This window comes from Elephas maximus, chromosome 2 (genome assembly GCF_024166365.1).
Source record: "Elephas maximus indicus isolate mEleMax1 chromosome 2, mEleMax1 primary haplotype, whole genome shotgun sequence".
NCBI classification, from domain to species: domain Eukaryota; kingdom Metazoa; phylum Chordata; class Mammalia; order Proboscidea; family Elephantidae; genus Elephas; species Elephas maximus.
This window is the reverse complement of record NC_064820.1, coordinates 196,873,843-196,892,537: the sequence shown is the minus strand read 5'-3', so window position 1 is coordinate 196,892,537 and position 18,695 is coordinate 196,873,843. Positions and strand designations below refer to the sequence as shown.

At 56.7% G+C, this 18,695-nt stretch overlaps 1 protein-coding gene across 1 annotated transcript in view; it reads right to left on the bottom strand.

The window, feature by feature from the left end:
• UNC5A (unc-5 netrin receptor A) overlaps positions 1-17,746 on the bottom strand; it is a 68,379-nt gene extending 50,633 nt beyond the window's left edge. Inside the window, exon 1 of the mRNA XM_049874383.1 lies at positions 17,669-17,746. Coding sequence (XP_049730340.1) covers positions 17,669-17,738 — 70 coding nt within the window. The 5' untranslated portion in view covers positions 17,739-17,746. The remainder of the gene's footprint in view (positions 1-17,668) is intronic.
• Positions 17,747-18,695: the final 949 nt, after the last annotated feature.

Here is an 18,695-nt window from a genome sequence, read left to right as displayed (position 1 = left end):
AGCTGCAGCCCCATAAATCGCACCCTGGCCCAGGTTGGCAGTCCATTAACATGAAAGATTTTATCGCACTTTACAACCTCCCTGTCTTGTACGGCGACAGCAGGTAATTAAAACAATAATTGTTTTCTGATGTTGCTTCTGCTGAACGATAAAAGCCTCCAGTTATTTTCCTTTCACTGGGGTAGGTGGGGTGGTCTGGGGGCTCAGGGGTGGGATATAGGGACCAGAAAAGTTTGGGAGGTGCAAAATGGTGAGGAAGGGCCTTCAATGTGGTCACCACAGAGAGGCCTACAGGAGCCCAACACCTCTCGGAAAAGCTGTGACCACGTCCCCTCATGCACACACAGGCCAGTCCACAAGCAGGTATGCGCCACACGCATGCCCTGAGCAAGCACGTCCTTTGTGCCAGACTTCAGCTGCACCGAGAGCTGCTCTGGAGAGGGCCACCCTGCTTGGGAGCTCCTGGGAGGGAAGGGGAGGGTAAGCCCCAGGCCAGGAAGGTTGGCAGCAGCCAGGACCAGGAAAGCCAGTCTGTCCAAAGTCCTAGGGAGCCCTCATGGTGGCCCTCATCCACCTGGATGAAAGGGCATTCTCCAACACAGACAGGCTCTAGAGAGTGGGGTGATGGGGAAAAGTGGAGGTTGGAAGCCTGTGAGCACCAGCCCTAGTGCTAATGAACTTGTACTTCCTAGGTTCAGGGAAGCCCGGCACAGCAGAAGTGAGTTGTCTGGGAAGAGTTAGGGTCTCTCAGGTCCCAGAGGGTGACTCAAGGGTGACAAGATACTGTGTGATGAGGAGTCTTCTGTGCCTCATGAACAATCATCCACCATCCATCCATCCATCCATCCATCCATCCATCCATCCATCCATCCATCCATCCATCCATCCATCCATCCACCCACCCATCATCCACCCATCATCCATCCACCCACCCATCCACCCATCCACCCATCCATCCGTCCAACAAATACTGAGCTTCTATTTTGTGTCAGGCACTGTTATAGGCCCTGGAGATTCAGTAGTGAACAGACACAGTCCCTACCCTTAAGAAACTTACATTTTAATGGGGGCCAGGGCAGAAAATAAGCAAGTGAACAAGCCAACAAAGAAGGTTATCTCTGATGCTGATAAGTGCCACAAAGAAACTAAAGCAGAGAGTGATGGGCCACTACTGAAGGGTAGGGGTCAAGGGAAGTCTCCTTGAAGAGGTAATATTTGAGTGAGGCCTGATGACATGGATGAGCCATGGGGGCTGAGACTTTTGGGCACCAGTGTCCTCAAGGGACCCTAAGGCCCCCTGGTTTCCACACCCTGGTCCTGTCATTTTTCCCCTCTTTGCACCCAAGTGTGTGGGGGGGGGCGGTATCTAGGTGAGCTCTGCTGCGCTGGTGCCCATGAATGACATCACACCTGGTGGCTCCTTCGCCCCCACCCCACCAACCCCCAGGCCTTCAGTAAATCACCCTGATGCTTTAAAACAAATACTTCTTAATCACTAAAAATTGAAATGATTTCATGTGAAAATGTTAATGTATTCGGAATCACAGCCATGCACTGCGTCTGACAAATTAGCACCCAGCCCGCCGCATTGTTTGTATCTACATTTATCCTGGTGACGAGACACACACACAAAATGGAGCAGAGGGGCGGAGAGGAGAGGGCAGCTCCCGGCTGGGCTGTGCGGGGAGGGTGGTGGTGAGGAAGGAGGGGGAAGAGGGAATGGGCTCAGAGGGTGGGGAGGGGCCCAGGCCTTCCCTGACAGCAGCCCAACCCCACTGCCTGGTGAGGCCAGCCGGGGGCTCCCAGGCTGCCCTGTCCCTCGACCCACCCTTCAACGCCAACCCTGGTCATGGCAGGGCCAGCTGTCCTGGCAGGCAGGCTTAACCAGACACAAGCACCAGCTAAGCAGCAGTGCAAAGAGATGAGAAAAGAAAAAATGCTTTGCAAGAATAATAAAATTTCAAATAAGCTCCAAAGTGATCAAGAAGAGGGTAAATATCAACTTCAAGGGACTCTGTTAAACTGATTTTACATTTGGTATTTAATATGGCCACCACTGGTCGGCCAGTTTGTCATTCTGTGGTGACCTGTGTGTTGCTGTGATGCTGGAAGCTGTGCCACCAGTATTTCAAATACCAGCAGGGTTCACCCATGATGGACAGGTTTCAGTGGAGCTTCCAACTAAGACAGACTGGGAAGAAGGGTCTGGCGATCTGCTTCCCAAAATTAGCCGATGAAAACTCTACGGATCACAACCATCTAACCTGTAACTGATCATGGGGATGGTGCAGGACCAGGCAGCAACCACTGAACCACCATCCTATCACTGAACCACCGCTGCCTTGGCACACAGTAGATGTTCCATCAAAGCTGATCTAATGACTGATGGTGCCCCATATTTACACAGCCCTGTCCCTGTGGCCATCTTCTCTGCTGGGCCCTGGGCCTTCCACCCCAGCCCCTCTTCCCTCCTCATCAGTGGGGAAAGGGCAGTGGATGGACACAGAGAGGAGCTGGGGTTAGAACCTGGCTCTACCTGTGGCAGCTGCGTGACATTAGGCAAGTCACTTTGCCTCTCTGAGCTATCTACATCATGTGAATGTTCTTTGTTAACTCTGACTACACACGTCTTTCCCTTGATCTCTTTTCTCAAGTTCCTCTCCTAAAGCCTTCCTGGATCCTATGCCCTTCTGGCCATACTATCCTTCCATTCTGTTTCTTCAAACTCCAAATGGCCTCTGTGTCACGCCCATCCACATCCTTCCCGGCTGTAAGGTCTGAGTCATTCTCTCACGGCATGTCTGAGGACAGGCCCCCAAACCGCTCCTCCTGGGGCATCCTCTGAGGCCTCCTCGCCTTATGGCCTTTCTCTGCAGTGCTCCTGCCCTCACCCCTCAAAACTTTAAACTCCTCCCATGGCTCCCACTGCTCTCTCCCTGGCCTCCTGGTTTCTTCAGAATCACTCCCTGCATCCTCCTTTTCCATCTCAGTCACAGCAACTCCCCATACCCTGGTCCATTCTTGGGATTAATCACCCCTTAGAGTGGGATCTGGGCTCACGGGATCCAGGAGCACAGGAATGAGCCTCTTATCTCCACTTCCGGCTCTGACTACATCTCAGTGATCTCTTAGACATGTTTACTGCACTATCTGCTGTCACTTCCAACTGAACAGGTGGGATCCAAGGCCCCAAACCAGGCTCCTAGAGCTGGGAAGAAGAGGACAGGGGAGGGAAAGCACCTGTGCAGGTTCTTGGCCCCCGCCATGTGCCCAGTACTGTGCAGCTGGGACCTCTATGTGCATGGGTGGTGGGGGTGCACAGGGGGTGGACGGGCAGTGGGGGTACCTGGGGCCGTGAGGTGCACGGGGTGGTGCAGGTGCCCGAGTTGGTGGGGTGCATGGGCAGTGGAGGTGCCCAGGTCATGTGGTTGCTTGGTAGTGGGGATACATGAGTAGGGGGTACACAGAGTGGTGAGGTACACAGACAGTGGGGTATATGGGGCTGTGAGGGTGCCCGGGCAGTGGGGTACCCAGGTGGTGACGTGCACGAAGCAGGAGGTACATGGTGGTAGGGGTCATGGGTGAGGGTGCACAGGTGGTGGAGTCCATGGGGTGGTGAGGTGCATGGGGCAGTGAAGGTGCACAGGTGGTGGGGTGCACAGGTGGTGCATGGAAGATGGGGTACATGAGAGGTCGGGTGCACAGGGCAGTGGGAGTACCGGGGTGGTGGAGTGCATGGGGGTGGGAGTGCATGGGTGAGAATGCACAGGTGGTGTAGGTGCATGGGGTGGTGAGGTAGACAGGGCAGTGGGGGTGCCTGGGGCGGTGGAGTGCACGGCAATGAGGGCGCATGGGCAGGGTGCATAGGAGGTGGGGGTGCACGGAATGGTGGGGTGCGTGGACAATGGTGTGTGCAGGGTGGTGGGGTGCATCGGGTGGTGTGGGTGCACACCTCACTAAGGGGCAGCAGGGCCAGCTCCAGCCCGCACAGGAAAATGTGCTCACTGTTACCAGGTCTGATTTTTCTGTAGTCGGAAATCTGGGTTTTTATGTAAATGTTACACCACTTTTTTTCCAAAAGAGTATGCTGGCCAACAAAATACTGCCGAATGCCCTGCATGCTGCCAACTGGCAACCTTGGGGCAGGTGCTTTGCTGACATCGCCATGTCTTCCTTCCAAGATCCTATACCAGACCCTGCTCAGGTGCAAGGTGCTGAAACCAAGCTCAGACTGGCTTGAGACTAAAGCGGGAGGTTTTGGGCTCAAGTGCCTGGGAAGGCTGTTGGGGTAGCTCACAGGATTGAGAGAAAAGTTGCAAGGACTAGAGTCTCCAGGGCTTGGAAGCCACCAAGACAGTCTCTCCCTTCTGCTTGTCTGTCTCTGAGCCTCCCTGTGCACTGGCCTCACTCTCCTCACCATATGAGTGGAAGATGGCAGCCATTGGCCCAGGGTCCCCAGTAGCATCTTTACGGCTGCCAATCAAGAGGCAGAAAAGGCCATGGGAAGCTCCTGACTGGCTCGTGTCAGGTCACGTGGCCACCCTGGACCAATCCCCATGTCCAGAATCTGCCCTCTGATTTGCCAAGCCTGGTGGGGTGTTTCGCTGGGGTGAGGGTGAGGTCCCATGAGTGACAGTCCCACAGGAGTTGGGGAGGAGGTCACCAAAGCAAGGGTGATGGTGCTGTGGCCGTTAGAAGTTGTGCTGAGTCACCAAAACCATCAGTAACAGAAAACTACAAAACCCTATGCGATGAGGGCCATCCCTCCAGACAGCCAAGTTCCCAAAACTTCTGAAGGCCAACTAGCAAGGGCGGGGCTGATATCAGAGTGCAAGTCGGTTACTTTCAAGGTCTCATCTTTTCCCCTTAAAACGGGGCCTTCCCTCCACCCTGACAGGTTCCAACTGCCAAGGCCACCCGTGTCTCTGGTTATTAGAAAAGCCTTTCTAAGTCTCCTTGTGTCTCTCAACTGCTCGTCCTAACTCTCCCCTCTAAGGCTGCACAGAACATATATATCCACTTTCGCCTCAAAGGCCTTCAGTGACTGAGGACACAATGACTTCCCTAAACTAAAGAGCAGATCCCTCCTTGCCCAAATCTTTCGAGGGCTTCTCCTAGGACACAGCATTAAGTTTGCCCCTTTGTTACCCATTGAGTCTGTGAGCCCTAACAACGTTCATTACATCTCTTTTGCTCAGCGGGGCCAGAACCAGTTTCTGTTGCTTGTGACCAGAGTGCCCTGGACTGATCTCCACTCTCCAGGCCTGGCCAACAGGGTGATGCGCCCCTGGTGGGAACCTCTTGCTCTTTCTGCTTCTCTCCACCCAGCTCCCCATCCATTTTCTGTGTCTGACATCACTTCCCCAGCCACCAAAGCTCTGAATCATGTTTGCCTCTCCCTGTCCCTTGCCCCCTACATGCACCATGCAGAGGCTACTCCTTGGAAGCGGCTCCCTATCCATCTCCCTTACTCAGGCCCTGCTCCCTCTGCACTGGGGAAAGAGGTTTCGTCATTTCATGCCTGGATGACTGCAGCAGCCTCCAGGCTGGTCTCCTTGCCTCCAGCCTCTCCCTACTCCCATCCATCCTCTGTGTGCCGCCGGATTAATCTTCCTTAAGTACCGCTCACTGCCTGTCACTCCCCAGCTCAACGATGTAGCCAACCCTGTCGTCTACGCTGGTCTTCCACAGGCGCCGTCTCCTTGCCTCCCAGGTCCCCTGTATACACGCTCACAGGGGCACGCTGGACTCCCCCTCCCCTTCACTGTTTGGCAGGCCCTATCCCACGCCAAGGTCCCAGCCTGAGTCCCACTCCTCCTCTGGCCTCGGGGTGCCCAGAGGCCAGCCACAGGACATCCTGCAGGCCAGCAGGCGGGCTTTCCTTACCTGGCCCACCTGGGGTCTCAAATGTCAGTGTAGCCCCTATCACCTCTCCGCACTGCACATCCCGGAGACCCACCCTGGCTTCCAGGCTGCCAGGAGTCATACCTGGACAAGTCACTTTGTGACTCATCCCTCTCTGCGTCACCCTTCCTTCTCAAGCCCCCTCACAAGTGCTCATCTCCCCAGAATGAACACCGTCCCCAAGAGTCTACACCTGCAGGGTCTGGCCCTTGACACTCTCACTGTTTTGTCAACCAATAATCCTGCCCCCCAGAGGATAACTTCCATTATCCTCCATTATCCATATTTTCCAGATGAGGCGGCTGAGGCACAGAGGCATTAAATAACTTGTTTAAGGTACCCAGTTTAGGATTCTAACCCACACCATCAGCTCCAGAGCCTTCTTCCTTCACCACATCCTCTAGTGCCTAGCTGACTTCCCTACCCCTCGTCCACTAAAGAGCCTGGTGTCTGGAAGGGAAGCAGCCCCACCAGGCCTGAAGCAGTCGGTGGGTTCTGCAGGGAAAGGCCTAAGAAGCCTTTGCCTACTTCCTGACTGTGACCACTTCTTTAAAGGGCTGGGGTGACAAGGGAGCACAGGTGTGCTGCAGTCAACTCATCCTGGCTTGAGAACGCCAACCATTAACATTTCTGGAATTTTGAGAACTATTTGAAATCACATTGATAGCTTGAAAAAGGCCATGCTGGGAGTATTTACACCATGGAAATTGGCAAGTCAGTTCCCTAGCCCTCCCAGAGAGCTCCCTGTTAAACATTTACCTGCACAGCACTGCTGGGGAGGGAATGCTGACCACCCTCAGAAGGGCATGCTGGCATTGAGTGGTGGGCTTTAGGCAATTTACACCAAGACAGGTTTCTCCAGTGGAGCCAGGGGTATGGAAGGAAAACGGTCTTCAGAGGACTATGTTGGTCTCAAAAGTGGACCTCTGTCTGTGTGATCCTACGGGACCTTGGAGAAGAAGATCTCTAGAGAAGTGTCAGGGCAGCCTCAAGGCACCCTGACTAGAAATGTCCAACATGAAAAGATGACCCTAAACCAAGGACAGAGCCACCCACAAGAGGCAAGGAAGCCTAAGTCCAAGGATGGCGGGAAATGCCAAAGCCACACAGGGCAGAAGCAAGACTTTGAGGAGGAAAACCAGTAAAGGGCAAGCCTGTAGACTGGATAGACAGTGGGGAGCCTGGGCCCTGCACCTTAACCATTTTGCACCTGAGGATACTAGGACTGGAAAGTTGGAAAACTCTACTAAGAAAGCACTGAAGACCAAGAAGGTGGGGGCAGGAGACAAAGTGGCTATTTTGAATGAGTCCAGGTCTCTTTGGTCTTCATAAATCACACCCCAGGTCCTGCGGTAGTTGGGGGTGGGCTGCTGAACTCCACTACTAACCTTTGAGAAAGTAGGAGTGGGGGTAGTTGTAGGGTGGGAGATGAATGAGCTGTGGTCTAGTTTTCAAAAAAGGAAGAGTTTGGTTCAGTGAATGTATGAGTTCTCTGAATTCAAGCAACAGAAACAAATTCCCACAAATTTAAGCCAGCAAGGGAAAGTACTACCGAGATGTTGGGTTATTTATTTTTTATTGTTGTAAATATATATATACATACATATAAAATGCAACATTTGTCAATTCAACATTTTTCAGGTATATAATTTAGTGATAACAATTACATTAGTTACGTCGTATAACTGACACTCATAGAGATACTGGGTTATTGACTGAAGGGACAAATCAAAAACTTCATTGCCGTCTAGTTGATTCTGACTCATAGCAATCCTACAGGACAGAGTACAGCTGCCCCATATGGTTTCCAAGGAGCAGCTGATGGATTCTAACTGCTAACCTTTTAGTTAGCAGCTAAGCTCTTAACTACTGCACCACCAGGACCCTTGTTTTAGGTGGCTTAAAAGCAAGCTCTGAAGGAGGAAAGGAACCAGGACAGAAGAAATTACTTAACTGTCTCACCTGGGCCCTGCTTCTGAGAATGAGGGACCCTCAAAACACACACTAAGGCTACAAACAACCAAAACACCAAAAAACCAAACCTGATACCGTCGAGTCAATTCTGACTCATAGTGACCCTATAGGACAGAGTAGAACTGCCCCCACAGAGTTTCCAAGGAGCAGCTGGTGGATTTGAACTGCTGACCTTTTGGTTAGCAGCCAAGCTCTAACCACTGTGCAACCAGGGCTCCTAGGGCTACAAATTAAAAAAAAATAATAAAATTAGGGGAGAGAAATTTCCCCAAGAGGTCATGGGGTCCTGGTGGGCCAGGGAATAGAAGCTAGACAGATACAAAACCCAATAAATGTCCACTGGAGTCGCAAGAACCAGGTGAACTGGATGCAAACCAAGGCACGAGTTGAGTAGAGCTTCTTAATCCAATGTAGGTGACCAAAGGAAGCAGGGACACTGGGGGACCTGCTGGGATTCCCCCAAGCCATTCACACCAGACCAGCCTATAGGGTTACTGTTCTAGTAGATCAGGGACAGACTGGATCCACAGTGTGTCTAGATTTGAGCCAGGCACCTGATAAAATATGTCAGGATCAGCAAATGGAGATACATGAGCCAGGTGACAGCACGATTAAGGGAATCCAAACCTGTTGAATGACCAGCATCGTTTCCTAACATGGCCAATTAAATAGTTCACGTAGATCCAGGCTCAGGTCTTTACTGTGGAGCCATAGATTGTGTCCTTGATGCTATTTGGCATTTTATTAAATACTTGGACAAAATGTATTGATGACACACTGGTTAAATCTGAGGGTGATGCGTTAACCTCTTCTTGGTAGACAAGAAGCTGCAGGGGTGGCATACAGACCAGGGAACAGGACAATAGCAAAGGTGGTGCCTGCTCAAGCTAATCTGCATAACCATAGCGTGAGGCTGCGGTGATTGGCTCACATACTTGGCACAGGACTTGAGCTGGACCAATCAGGGAGGACCGGGATATTCTCTCTTTTTGCCCCTGGACTTGGCCTGCAAGGATGTTGCCCTGGGAGCATCTGAAAGACTTCTTGTGATTTCGAGAGGAGAGGCTGTGGGGAGTGACACCAATGCCTCAGGAGCAGAGATGAGGGATGGATCCTGGTTCCTCTTTTTTGCTGGTTCCAACCATGCTTGAAGTCAGAGCTAGCCCATGGCCTTTCAGTTACATGGGGGATAAACCCCTTCCCCCCCCCCCCTTTTTTTTTTGCTTAAGCCACTTTGAGTTGAGTTTTCCAGTATATGCTCCAGATACAATATCCTACACTATTCTGTGGCAGAGCATGCGTCATAGTGGGGTGGGCTGAGTGTGTGATTATTGGACCACCATCTACAGGCAGGTAACAAGGAAGTGGAGGCAGGGAGGGGGCTGGAACCATGTGACATGAAGAAGAGCTGAGAGGACTGGAGATGCCTGGCCTGGGAAAGAGCAGGCGAGGCCAGCAGAAGCCCTGTCTCAAATACCTGAAAAGGAGGAAGCCATCTCACGTGGCCCCAGAAGGACGGACCAAGAGCCATTTAGGGGAGCTTACTTTTTTTACTGGGAGGGATTCCACCTCACTGCGAGAATGTGGTTTTGAATAGTCCCAGACACCTGAAGACATGTGGCTCTGAGCAAGTCCTTGGTTTAACACTCAGGGCTACAGGTGAGGAAACCCTGTCCCTAGGGAGTTTTTATAATCAAAGTCCTGTGGCCTGGGCAGCCCTTCCCACGTTTAGGAAGCACTTATGCCGGGGGGGGGGGGTCAGGAGGAAGGACATAGATGGAGAAATGAGCTCAGGGATGTGAGGGGAGCTGCCTAAGATTACACAGAGCACGAAGTCTCCTGGCTCTTCCCTGGTCTTTCTGGCCTATGGGGCACCAGGCAAGGCCCTGGCAGCAAATGACCACATGGGGCAGTGTTCTACCCACCACCTGTGGGTATCATGGTCAGGCTGCAATAACAGGCTCTCAGCTCTACCCCTTACTGCTGTGACCTTCTCCCAGCCTCAGTATTCTCATCTAATAAATGGGGCTATCCTCACCCACTTCCTGGGCTATCCTGAGGTTCTGATCAGATGACACCGGCAGAGCCAGCACGGAGGACTATCACTACCATCATCAAACCAATTACAAATAAAAAGTGTAAGTCGAAGTCCACTGCCAGAAAAGGCTCCTCGTCTTAGCGAAGGAGACTGCAGGTGGGTGTCAAAGACCTGGATTGGAACCCCAGCCCTGCAGTCGGATGGCCGGGACCTCCAGCTAGCCGGCGCCGACCTGATCTGTAAAATGGGATGAACAACACCGATGCGTCTGAAGACCCTGGTCTACAGGAGGGGTTCAGGACACTGGGAGGAGGGTCTCCTCCGTTCTGAAGAGCGATCAGCCCAGGGTCTCTGAAAGTCCTAAACAAACAAGCCCGCAAGTGGCCCCCGCCCCCTCCGCCACTCGTCTCCCGGGCCCGGGAAAAGCGGGTTGTAGGTGGGGGGCTGCAGCTGGGCGCGAGCCGGGGAAGAGGGCTGGGCCGCCGCGCGGCCGTGTCGGAGGCTGGACGCCGGCTACCCGGGCGGCAGCCAAGCGCTCAGGCAGGACCTTGTTAACAGGCCTCGAACAAAGAGCCGCTAATCCGGCGGGCGGCCGGGGGCGGGCGAGCGGGCGGAGGGAGCCCGCCCCTTCCCGCCGCGGGGAGCCCAGCCCTCAGCTCGCCGCCCGAGTTTACCTCGTTAGTTACCCGGCGCGGGGCGGGGACGGGAGCGCCAGCCCGGCCGCGCCTGCAGCGCCTCCCCCGCCCCGCTCGGACGCCCGAGCCCCTCCCGGAACCCGGGCGATTGGCCGCAGCCGCTAATTGCTAAGCCCCTGCGCTCGGGCTCCCATTGGCTCGGGCACCTGCCTCCCGGGCCACCCACGCGCCCTACGGCTCGGCTGGCCAGAGGCCGGGCTCTACCCCTGGCCCCCGCCCTCCAAGCTACCCTGACAACCGAGCGTGGCTTTCGGGGAGTGGAGTCCTCCGGAGGCTGGGGCTCCGGTCACGACGGGGCGGGCGCCTCGGAGGCACTTCTAGAGGTCCGTGTCTGGCACCCTTTTTGGAGGGGGGGGGGTGCTAGGAAGAAATGTCGAGGTAAGAAAAACCAGCAGCCGCTCAGCTCCTTCTGATCGCCGCCCCAGGTGAAGCAGAGGTAGAGTCCAAATCGGGGTGGACTTCTTTCCCCTCCTCCCACCCCAGGCGCTCAGCTGGACTTGCTGGAGTGAGACATGGGGAAGTCCACCTGCCGCACCTGGCTGGGGTGGTATTGGGCTGAGGTGGGATAGAAGGTACAGAGCCCCCTCCCCAAAGTCCCTGCAACTGTCCCTCGACCTCTCTTAATCTAGACTACTTCCCCTCCTCAAATATCAGCCTCATATTTGCCTGGATTTCAAGGTGACCCTGAGCCTTCCAGAGGGACACAGCTCTGACATTCAGACGTGGGGAGGGGCGCAGCTTCCTGGGACCCGCCAGTCAGGGCCCTGGTCCTTGGTGCTCCCACCCGGGCCGGATTCAGACAAGGGCTTTTGCCCTTCCCACCCCCACCCCCATCTCAATGGACCACTTTATGGTGTACTCTAGGGATGAGCAGCTGCCTCCCCAGGCCTCTCTGGACCCAACACCCCCTCCCAGTCTCAAACATTGCTGGGATGGATCAGTCAACAACCATCCCTGGGGATGGGGAGAAGGGAGGAAATGTCTGTATGTCTGGCACCTGGGCATGAAAAGGACCCGAGAATAGCCAATACTCACCCAGTCCCCCAAGGAGAGGGCAGAACCATGCTCTCCGCCATACCTATCATCAGATTTACTGAATTCCTACTATGTGCTCCTCATGACAGGACTTGGATACTTGAGCCTGCTTAATCCACACCAAAGCCCTGTGAAGTGGGTCTTTCATCACAGTCAAGTACAGACAAGGGAACTGACAAAGTGATTTGTCTCAGGACACAGGCAGTGCAGGGAGGAGCTGGATCAGGGCCAGGGCTACGGTAAGGTGAGGGAGGTGCCCAAGGGCACAAAAGTTAAGAGGGCACTCACGGTCAGGAGCTGATCTGACATTTGCACCCTAGTCCTGGCCCCAATTCACACCCAGACCCTGCCAACTCAACCATTCCACTGCCTCCTCCTGGGGGTCTGGCTCCCAAAGGCCAAAGGCTGCCTGTGGCATCTGCCAGTAGACCCTGGGAAGAACTGCCTCAGCAACTGGCACGCTGACCTCCTGGGGACCCTGAGAAGGTCTGCTTCTGTGATTAGGGTGTTCACCAGCTGAAATAGGACCCCGATTCCTGGCTTGGGTGCTGGGACTCACCGTTCCCAACTCTGCCTCACCGCCTGCTCCAGCCTTGTTCCAACAGCCACCTGGCTCCAAAGCACTGCAAGCAGCAGCTGCTGGGGCAGTTGGTGGCTTCGGCAGGCACTAGGCAGGTGTGAGCAGTTCCTTGGGGAACCTGCTTGTGAGTGCAGCTTCAGAGGCAGCCTCCCTGGGCACCAGCCTCTGCCCCAATCCTTTAATATACAAAGAAGTGAACAACCCAGAGAGATTAAGTGATTTGTCCAGGATCACACAGCAATCCAATGGCAGAGCCAGGACTAGAATTTAGTTCCATCCAGGGCCCTCGCCCCTTTCGCTGCCATGTCCTATGTGTCAGAGCCGACTATCAGTGCACAATGCCAGATATAAGCTGAGCCCAAATCATCATCTTCACAGAACCACCAAACAACTGGCCTCTGCATAATAGGGGAAATCAGTGTCTGGATCAGGCCCAAGTCCCTGTGCACAGTGGGGGGGGGGGTTGTGGAGGTGGGGGGCTTCTTCTATTTAGAAGTGATGACTGCTCCTTGGGGCTCCTGCCTGGGGCTGGAGCAGCAGATGGAGCAGCTCACCCTGTCCTATCTCTGGGCTTGGGCCCTGTTGCAGCTTAAGACCCCAGCTCTGTCCTAATTCATGCCCCTCAAATGCTAGGGGAAACAGAGGAAGGAAGTAAACATGCCTGGGCACCTGGCCACTCTCTTGATGTTGCTCCATCAACTTCTATAGCCCAAAGACGCAGACATTACCCCCATTCTTTAGATGCAGAAACAGGCTTGTTACTTGCCAAGGATGCATGGCTAGGATTGGACCCCAGCCCTGTCTGCCTCTAAAGCCCCTGAACTTTCTACACTACCTAAAGAAAGAGGGGGCCAAAGCTCCCCAGAAGGCAGGAGGGCCCTTCAACACCACTCCCATGGGAGCAGACAAGAGGGATGCAAGGATGGGGCTGGTGGAATGGGTCCCAGAAAGCTGAACTCCCATCTTGGTGGTGAGGGTGCTTGGGGCCCAGGGGCCGTGCTCTCCTGGGGTTCAGCCTCAGGACCCAGAAACCTTACATAGGTGCTAGAGAAAGCAGCCTGAGTCTGGGTGTCAACTCCACAAATGACATTATTTGCACAAGAAAACACCTGCTCTGGGAATACCTCTGCCTGGCTAGGAGTGGAGTGACAGGAGGTCCCTACTCAACAGACATGAACACATAGCCTGTATGAGTGACCCACAGGCACACACTCATAGTAGTTTGTGGCCCGGGTGTGTGGCCGGGGCACAATCACCCCATGGTGAGGCCTTGCCTAGCTGGTCCCCACCATGGCTGGGAAGTCATTTCTAGCCTCCTTGGAGCGGGGCAGTTGGTGTGTAGGCAAGTGGGATAGGGAAGGCTCCTGAGGCGGGCAGAGCAAACTGCTCTCCCCTCCCTAGCCATGACAGCCCTTCGTGTCTGGCTAGAGAACCCAAATGCAAAGCAAGGAAATAAAGAGAAAGAATAAGGACTCGATTGTCCATGACTCAAAGCGTGTGGGGGCTGAGAGCAGAGTCCCAGCACCATGGCCAATGGCAATACTTGTGGAAGGCACTGGAGTGAATGAAGAGAAGGTAGCTTGGGCCACAGAGGCATCCAGGGCCTATGTGCCTTTGCCCCCTGTAGCCCACTCAATGCACACCTGAATGCCCAACCCCTGCAGAGGGTGAGTGGGGAGGTCTCTCAGAAGGGCTGGGTAGAAGCTGGGGGCTGAGATAAGCAGAACAGTGTGGGAACTGCCAGCAACAAAGGTGCGTGTCTAGAGTGTGATGGAGCCGAGGATGCTGGGGTAGGGGGGGAGCATGGCTGGCAGGGTCAGGTGGCACCCGTTCTACAAGGCAGGGGAACTGTGGTCTGGAGCCAGAGCTCATCTAGAGGCTGTGGAAGACCAACCCACCAGCAGTCAGAGCTGCAGTGACGCAGGGGCACCACCTCCCGGAGGACCAGCCCAGTGACACATAGTGATGATGAGGGAGGCAAGTGGTTCTCTGAGTGCTTCAAGTTCAGGGTGTGGACCATACCCTGCAGGCATTGTGGAGGTTTCGTGGTGGAGGCTTCCAGCCTGGGATCCGGTGGGATTAGTCTGAGCAGAGGGGGCATAGGAGAGGGATGAGTGGGAGTGGCCGCTGCAGTGATCCAGGTGAGAAAGGTGAGGGAGAAAGGGCCTGGGGGTGACAAAGGAGGCAAACGACACAAAGTGGCATCAAAAGTAGGACTGAGCCAGAGGACTTGGTTACAGATTAGATGTGAAGCTTGAAGGACAAGGCAGAGCCCAGGGAGATTCTAAGATTCCCAGTCCCAGGGGCGGGGGGAGTAAGGGACTGGGGGGAGGCAGAGCCATTCGGAGGAGGGGGCAGGGACAGAGGGTGGCCTGGAGCAGGAAGCCCCGGCAGGCAATGTGTAGACACCTGTGTTCCCAGGGAGCAGCCAAGCCCAATACCAGGCCTTCACGTAGAGGAGAGGGTTCCCCCACCACGGGCTACGAGCAGGGTCCTGCCCTCTGAGATGCTAGGCTTGAGTCAGCCAGTCTGGGGCCTAGGGCAGCAGCAGCAGAAAGGAGAAGCATGAGACAGGAGTGACCCCCTGGCCCTGGCTGAGGCCCAAGTGAAGGCTGCCTAGAGGACCCAGGCCAGTGCCTCTAGATTGGGGGTTTGCTATCTGGAGGAAATGCTTAATCCCAGACTTCTGAGGGAAGCCCCTCCCAATATGGGCAAGAGGGGAGCAGGCAGGCCAGTCAGAGGTCCAGCCTGTCTTGGGGGTGCTTGGGGCCCCAAAGTCCAGCCCACCCGATACCCAAGGCAGGATGAAAGCAGGGTATCTCTTAGTCCTAGAAAATTAAGACACCTCTCCTCCCCACCCAATCGAACAACTGCTCCAGCCTGGGGGCAGGGGTGGGCAGAGGGCCCCAGAGTCAGTGCTGAGGATGGGGACAGCACCCAGAGGAAGGGGCCACAAGGACAGCTTGTATGTGGGTCAGGATGGTTAATGCCAGGGCTCAGCACCCTCAGCCCCATCTTCCAGGAAAGTCACACTCCCTGTGGGTCCCCACCCCAGGAGTGCATGCATCTGTGCGACTTGAAGACCAAACAGTGTGTGCAGCCCCTCAGGGCATAGGGGGAAAACCAGGCACAGGGTGTTCTGGGGCACAGGTGAGAGGGGTCGGCCTGGAAGCGTGTGTACTGAAGGTATTGAAGGGACAGGCTTTTGTGTGAGGTGGTGGTGTGTGATGTCGGGTGACAGAGGGTGCATACTGGGTCTGGGGAGCAGAAGGCTGCAGTTGTGTTGACCCCCACCCTGCGCCCCCTGCCGCCAGGCTGGCCGGCCTTCCCTCTCTCAGCCACTCACAGACACATTTTTCACTGGCAGCTGTTGCCGAGGAGCTGATGGGAGGTGGGGGAGGAGCCGGGGTCAGCACAGGGCCAACAAGCCTGGGCATCCAGCTCTGGGCACATGGGGGACAGCGGGAAGAGGCTCCAAATTAGAAGCAAGGCCCGCTGCCCCCCAGTGCCCTTCAGCAGCTCCTCCCAGGTAGCTCTGCTCCAGGGCAGCCCTGCGGCACTGGTGGCCACCTGTCAGCCCCCTGGGCAACCTTGGACCAGGCCCCAACAGGTGCCCCACCAACCAGGGATGCAGTTCTCCCACTCCATGGCCTCCTGAGGAATCCATGTGGCAGCCCCCCCCCGCCTCCGGCTGCAGAGGCCTGACTCACCAGCACCCATCACCTCCTTATCTACATACACTCATCTGTGCAATGGCACACAACTGTCACACACGTGCAGCACACCGGCCATCACACACACTCCTCTGGACACACACATACCAATGCTGCACACACCACACCAACTCCCACCATCACCTGGACATACATGCCAGTCCACAGCCCTCACACGTGCTCACGTGGGCAACATGCAGATATGACCACACAGCCTTCTCCATCCGCCCAACTCAGTCAACACTTACTGGGCATCTACTAGGTGTTGGGCAACACCTCCCTGTGTGGGGAGCATGAACACCCCCAGCTCCCTGTGGTGCCACCTGCACCCACTGAGTATTCATCCGGGGAGCTGCACACACAGCCCTCACAAGCACATGTGTGCAACACAAACACGCCCAGCAGCAGCTCAGCCTCCCAGCTCAGTCAGGATTACAACGGGGGCCGTGCAGCAGAAGGGTTTGTTAAAGTAAGGATTTGGGGAGGTTTCTGGGGAAGGGAAATAGAGTAGGTGGAATGGGACTGAGGAGGGCAGAGTGGGGAAAGCAGCCAGGCAGCGGTGGGTGCAGAATGCGCTGCGCAGAGAGACCCTTTAAGGAAACAGCCATCAACATCAATCATTGGGGCTGGTCCCTTGAGCTCTCACCCATTGATCTCCGATCAATCTGTTTTCGCAGCTCAGGAACCCCAATGCTCGCTTCAGACACCCCTGTGATTAAAGTGGCCTGGCCAGACTCTGGGGGTGCTCTGGCCGCTTCTCTGGCAGAAGTAAATGGAGAATTGCTAGGGGCAAGTCCATGCCCCTTTGACCCCCCCCCCATCGTGTACACACACAGACAAGCTCAGCTCTGCTAAGTGAGTGGGGTGCACGAATCTAAAGGCCCCAAGAGCTCAGCCCAGGTGTAGGCATCAGGGGGAGCAGACAAAGGATGCAGGGGAACTTCCTGCCCCCCCCCGCAAGGTGGGAGGGAGGTAGGCTGGAGGTTGAGTTATGGAGCAGGTTGGGGTGGCCAACGGGACATGCATGGAAGAAGGAGGGCTGTAGAGTTAAACGGTGAAGGAAAAGCATCGGCGGACTATCCACACACAGTTCTAGCCCCAACGCTCCAAGGAAGCCGGGAGCCAAAGCCGGGGCGACCGGGGCCGCGGGGCTTTGACTCTGCGGGGTGCAAGGGCTGGGGACTGGTGTATGCGCCTCTATGCCTGACTGTGCGTGTGAGTGTGTGTGGTCAGGACACTGTGTTCTGGACGTGGGCAGTCGCCAGGTGCCAAGCAAGGAGATCATGTGTGGCTGTTTGGGACAGATGCTATGGGGAAGAGGTATCTTAACCCCCCGGATCTCCCGGGCACTGAGATGTGGTCAAAACCCTCTAATCCGCGAACCCCCAAAGTCAGGCTCCCCAGAGCACTGATCCAAACCTCCGACTTAGGGCCGGGCAAGCAGTAAACTTCCCCCGCCCGGAGGCGTGGGGCGTCTACAATCGCCAGCCCCGCGCGCTGGCAGCTGCTCCTGGACTTGGCAGAACCCAGGCTTCCGGGGAAGCTCGCGGGGGAGCTGCGCAGCAGCGAGAGGAGGCCCCCGCGTTCAGCCTCACAAAGTTTGGCCTCGGGGCCTCTCAGCCGGGTCCGGCAGTGCAGGTCAGGGACCACCTCCCCACCACAGGAGCAGCGTGCGTTCGCGCGCACGGTCCCCCGCAAGCCTTCCCAGCGCGCGCGCGGCGTGACTCACCCGAGCCGCGGTGCCAGACAGCGAGGACTATGCCCAGGAGCACTGGCCACAGGCTGGGCCAGGCGGCCATGGCCGCGGGCGGGCGGGCCGGGCGCGGGGCCCCGCGGGCGGGAGGGCGGCTTTCAGCGCCTCAGCCAGCAGCCCCAGCCCGGGGCGCCCCCGGGGCCCATGCCAGCAGACTGCGCTGCCTCCGGGCGGCCGGCAGCTGGGCGCACGCGGCGCGTGGCTCCCCTGGGCGCCGGGAGCGCAGCAATGCAGCCGGGGCGGAGCGCAGCGCCAGCCGCGCGGCGCACCAAGCCAGCCGCCGCGCGGAGCCCGCAGCCGGGAGCGGGCCGGCGGGCGCCGCAAAACCCGGACTGGAATCGCGGAGCGGGACGGCGGTAGGGCGGGGCGGGAGAGGCGAGAAGGCTCCGGGCAGCCCCGCGCTGCGCGCGCGGGCCGCCCCCAGCTCGGTGATCCCTCCCGGCGACACCCGAGGCTCCCCCGGGGAGGGGCTGGGATGGTGGGCGGGGAGGGCCCCCACCGCCCCGCGCGATCTCCGGGGACCGGGGCAGGAGTGGGAAACCCGGAGTGGATCGATTCTCCCGGATCCGGGCTCTCTTGGGTCCTCTAGCTCGCGCACAGGTGGCCCGGGAGGGGCCCGGGGCTGCAGTGACCCCGGCGCAGCGCCAGTCTGCGAACATCGGCCCCGGGCAGAGGCGCCTGGAGCAGCCTTCACTGCAGTCCTCTGCCCCTGCGTCCCCTCGTCTCGCGGCCGCGCTTCAAAGCCGTCAGCGCGCCGCTGTACGCCGCCAACCCGCTGCTTGGGCAGGGGACTGCGGGAGAGCGGCGGGGCCCCGGCCCGCGCGCAGAGATACCCCGGCCCCCAGTCTCAGGCAGGCCGGACTCGGAGCCACCTGCAGTCCCAGCCACGCAGACTGGTGGATCTCAGGGGGCACGCTTCACACGGCGTGACCCACGGTTTCCCTAACCCCACCGCAGCGTTCGCCGAAGGAAAATAACCCCAGGGCGCAAGGCATCAGACCGG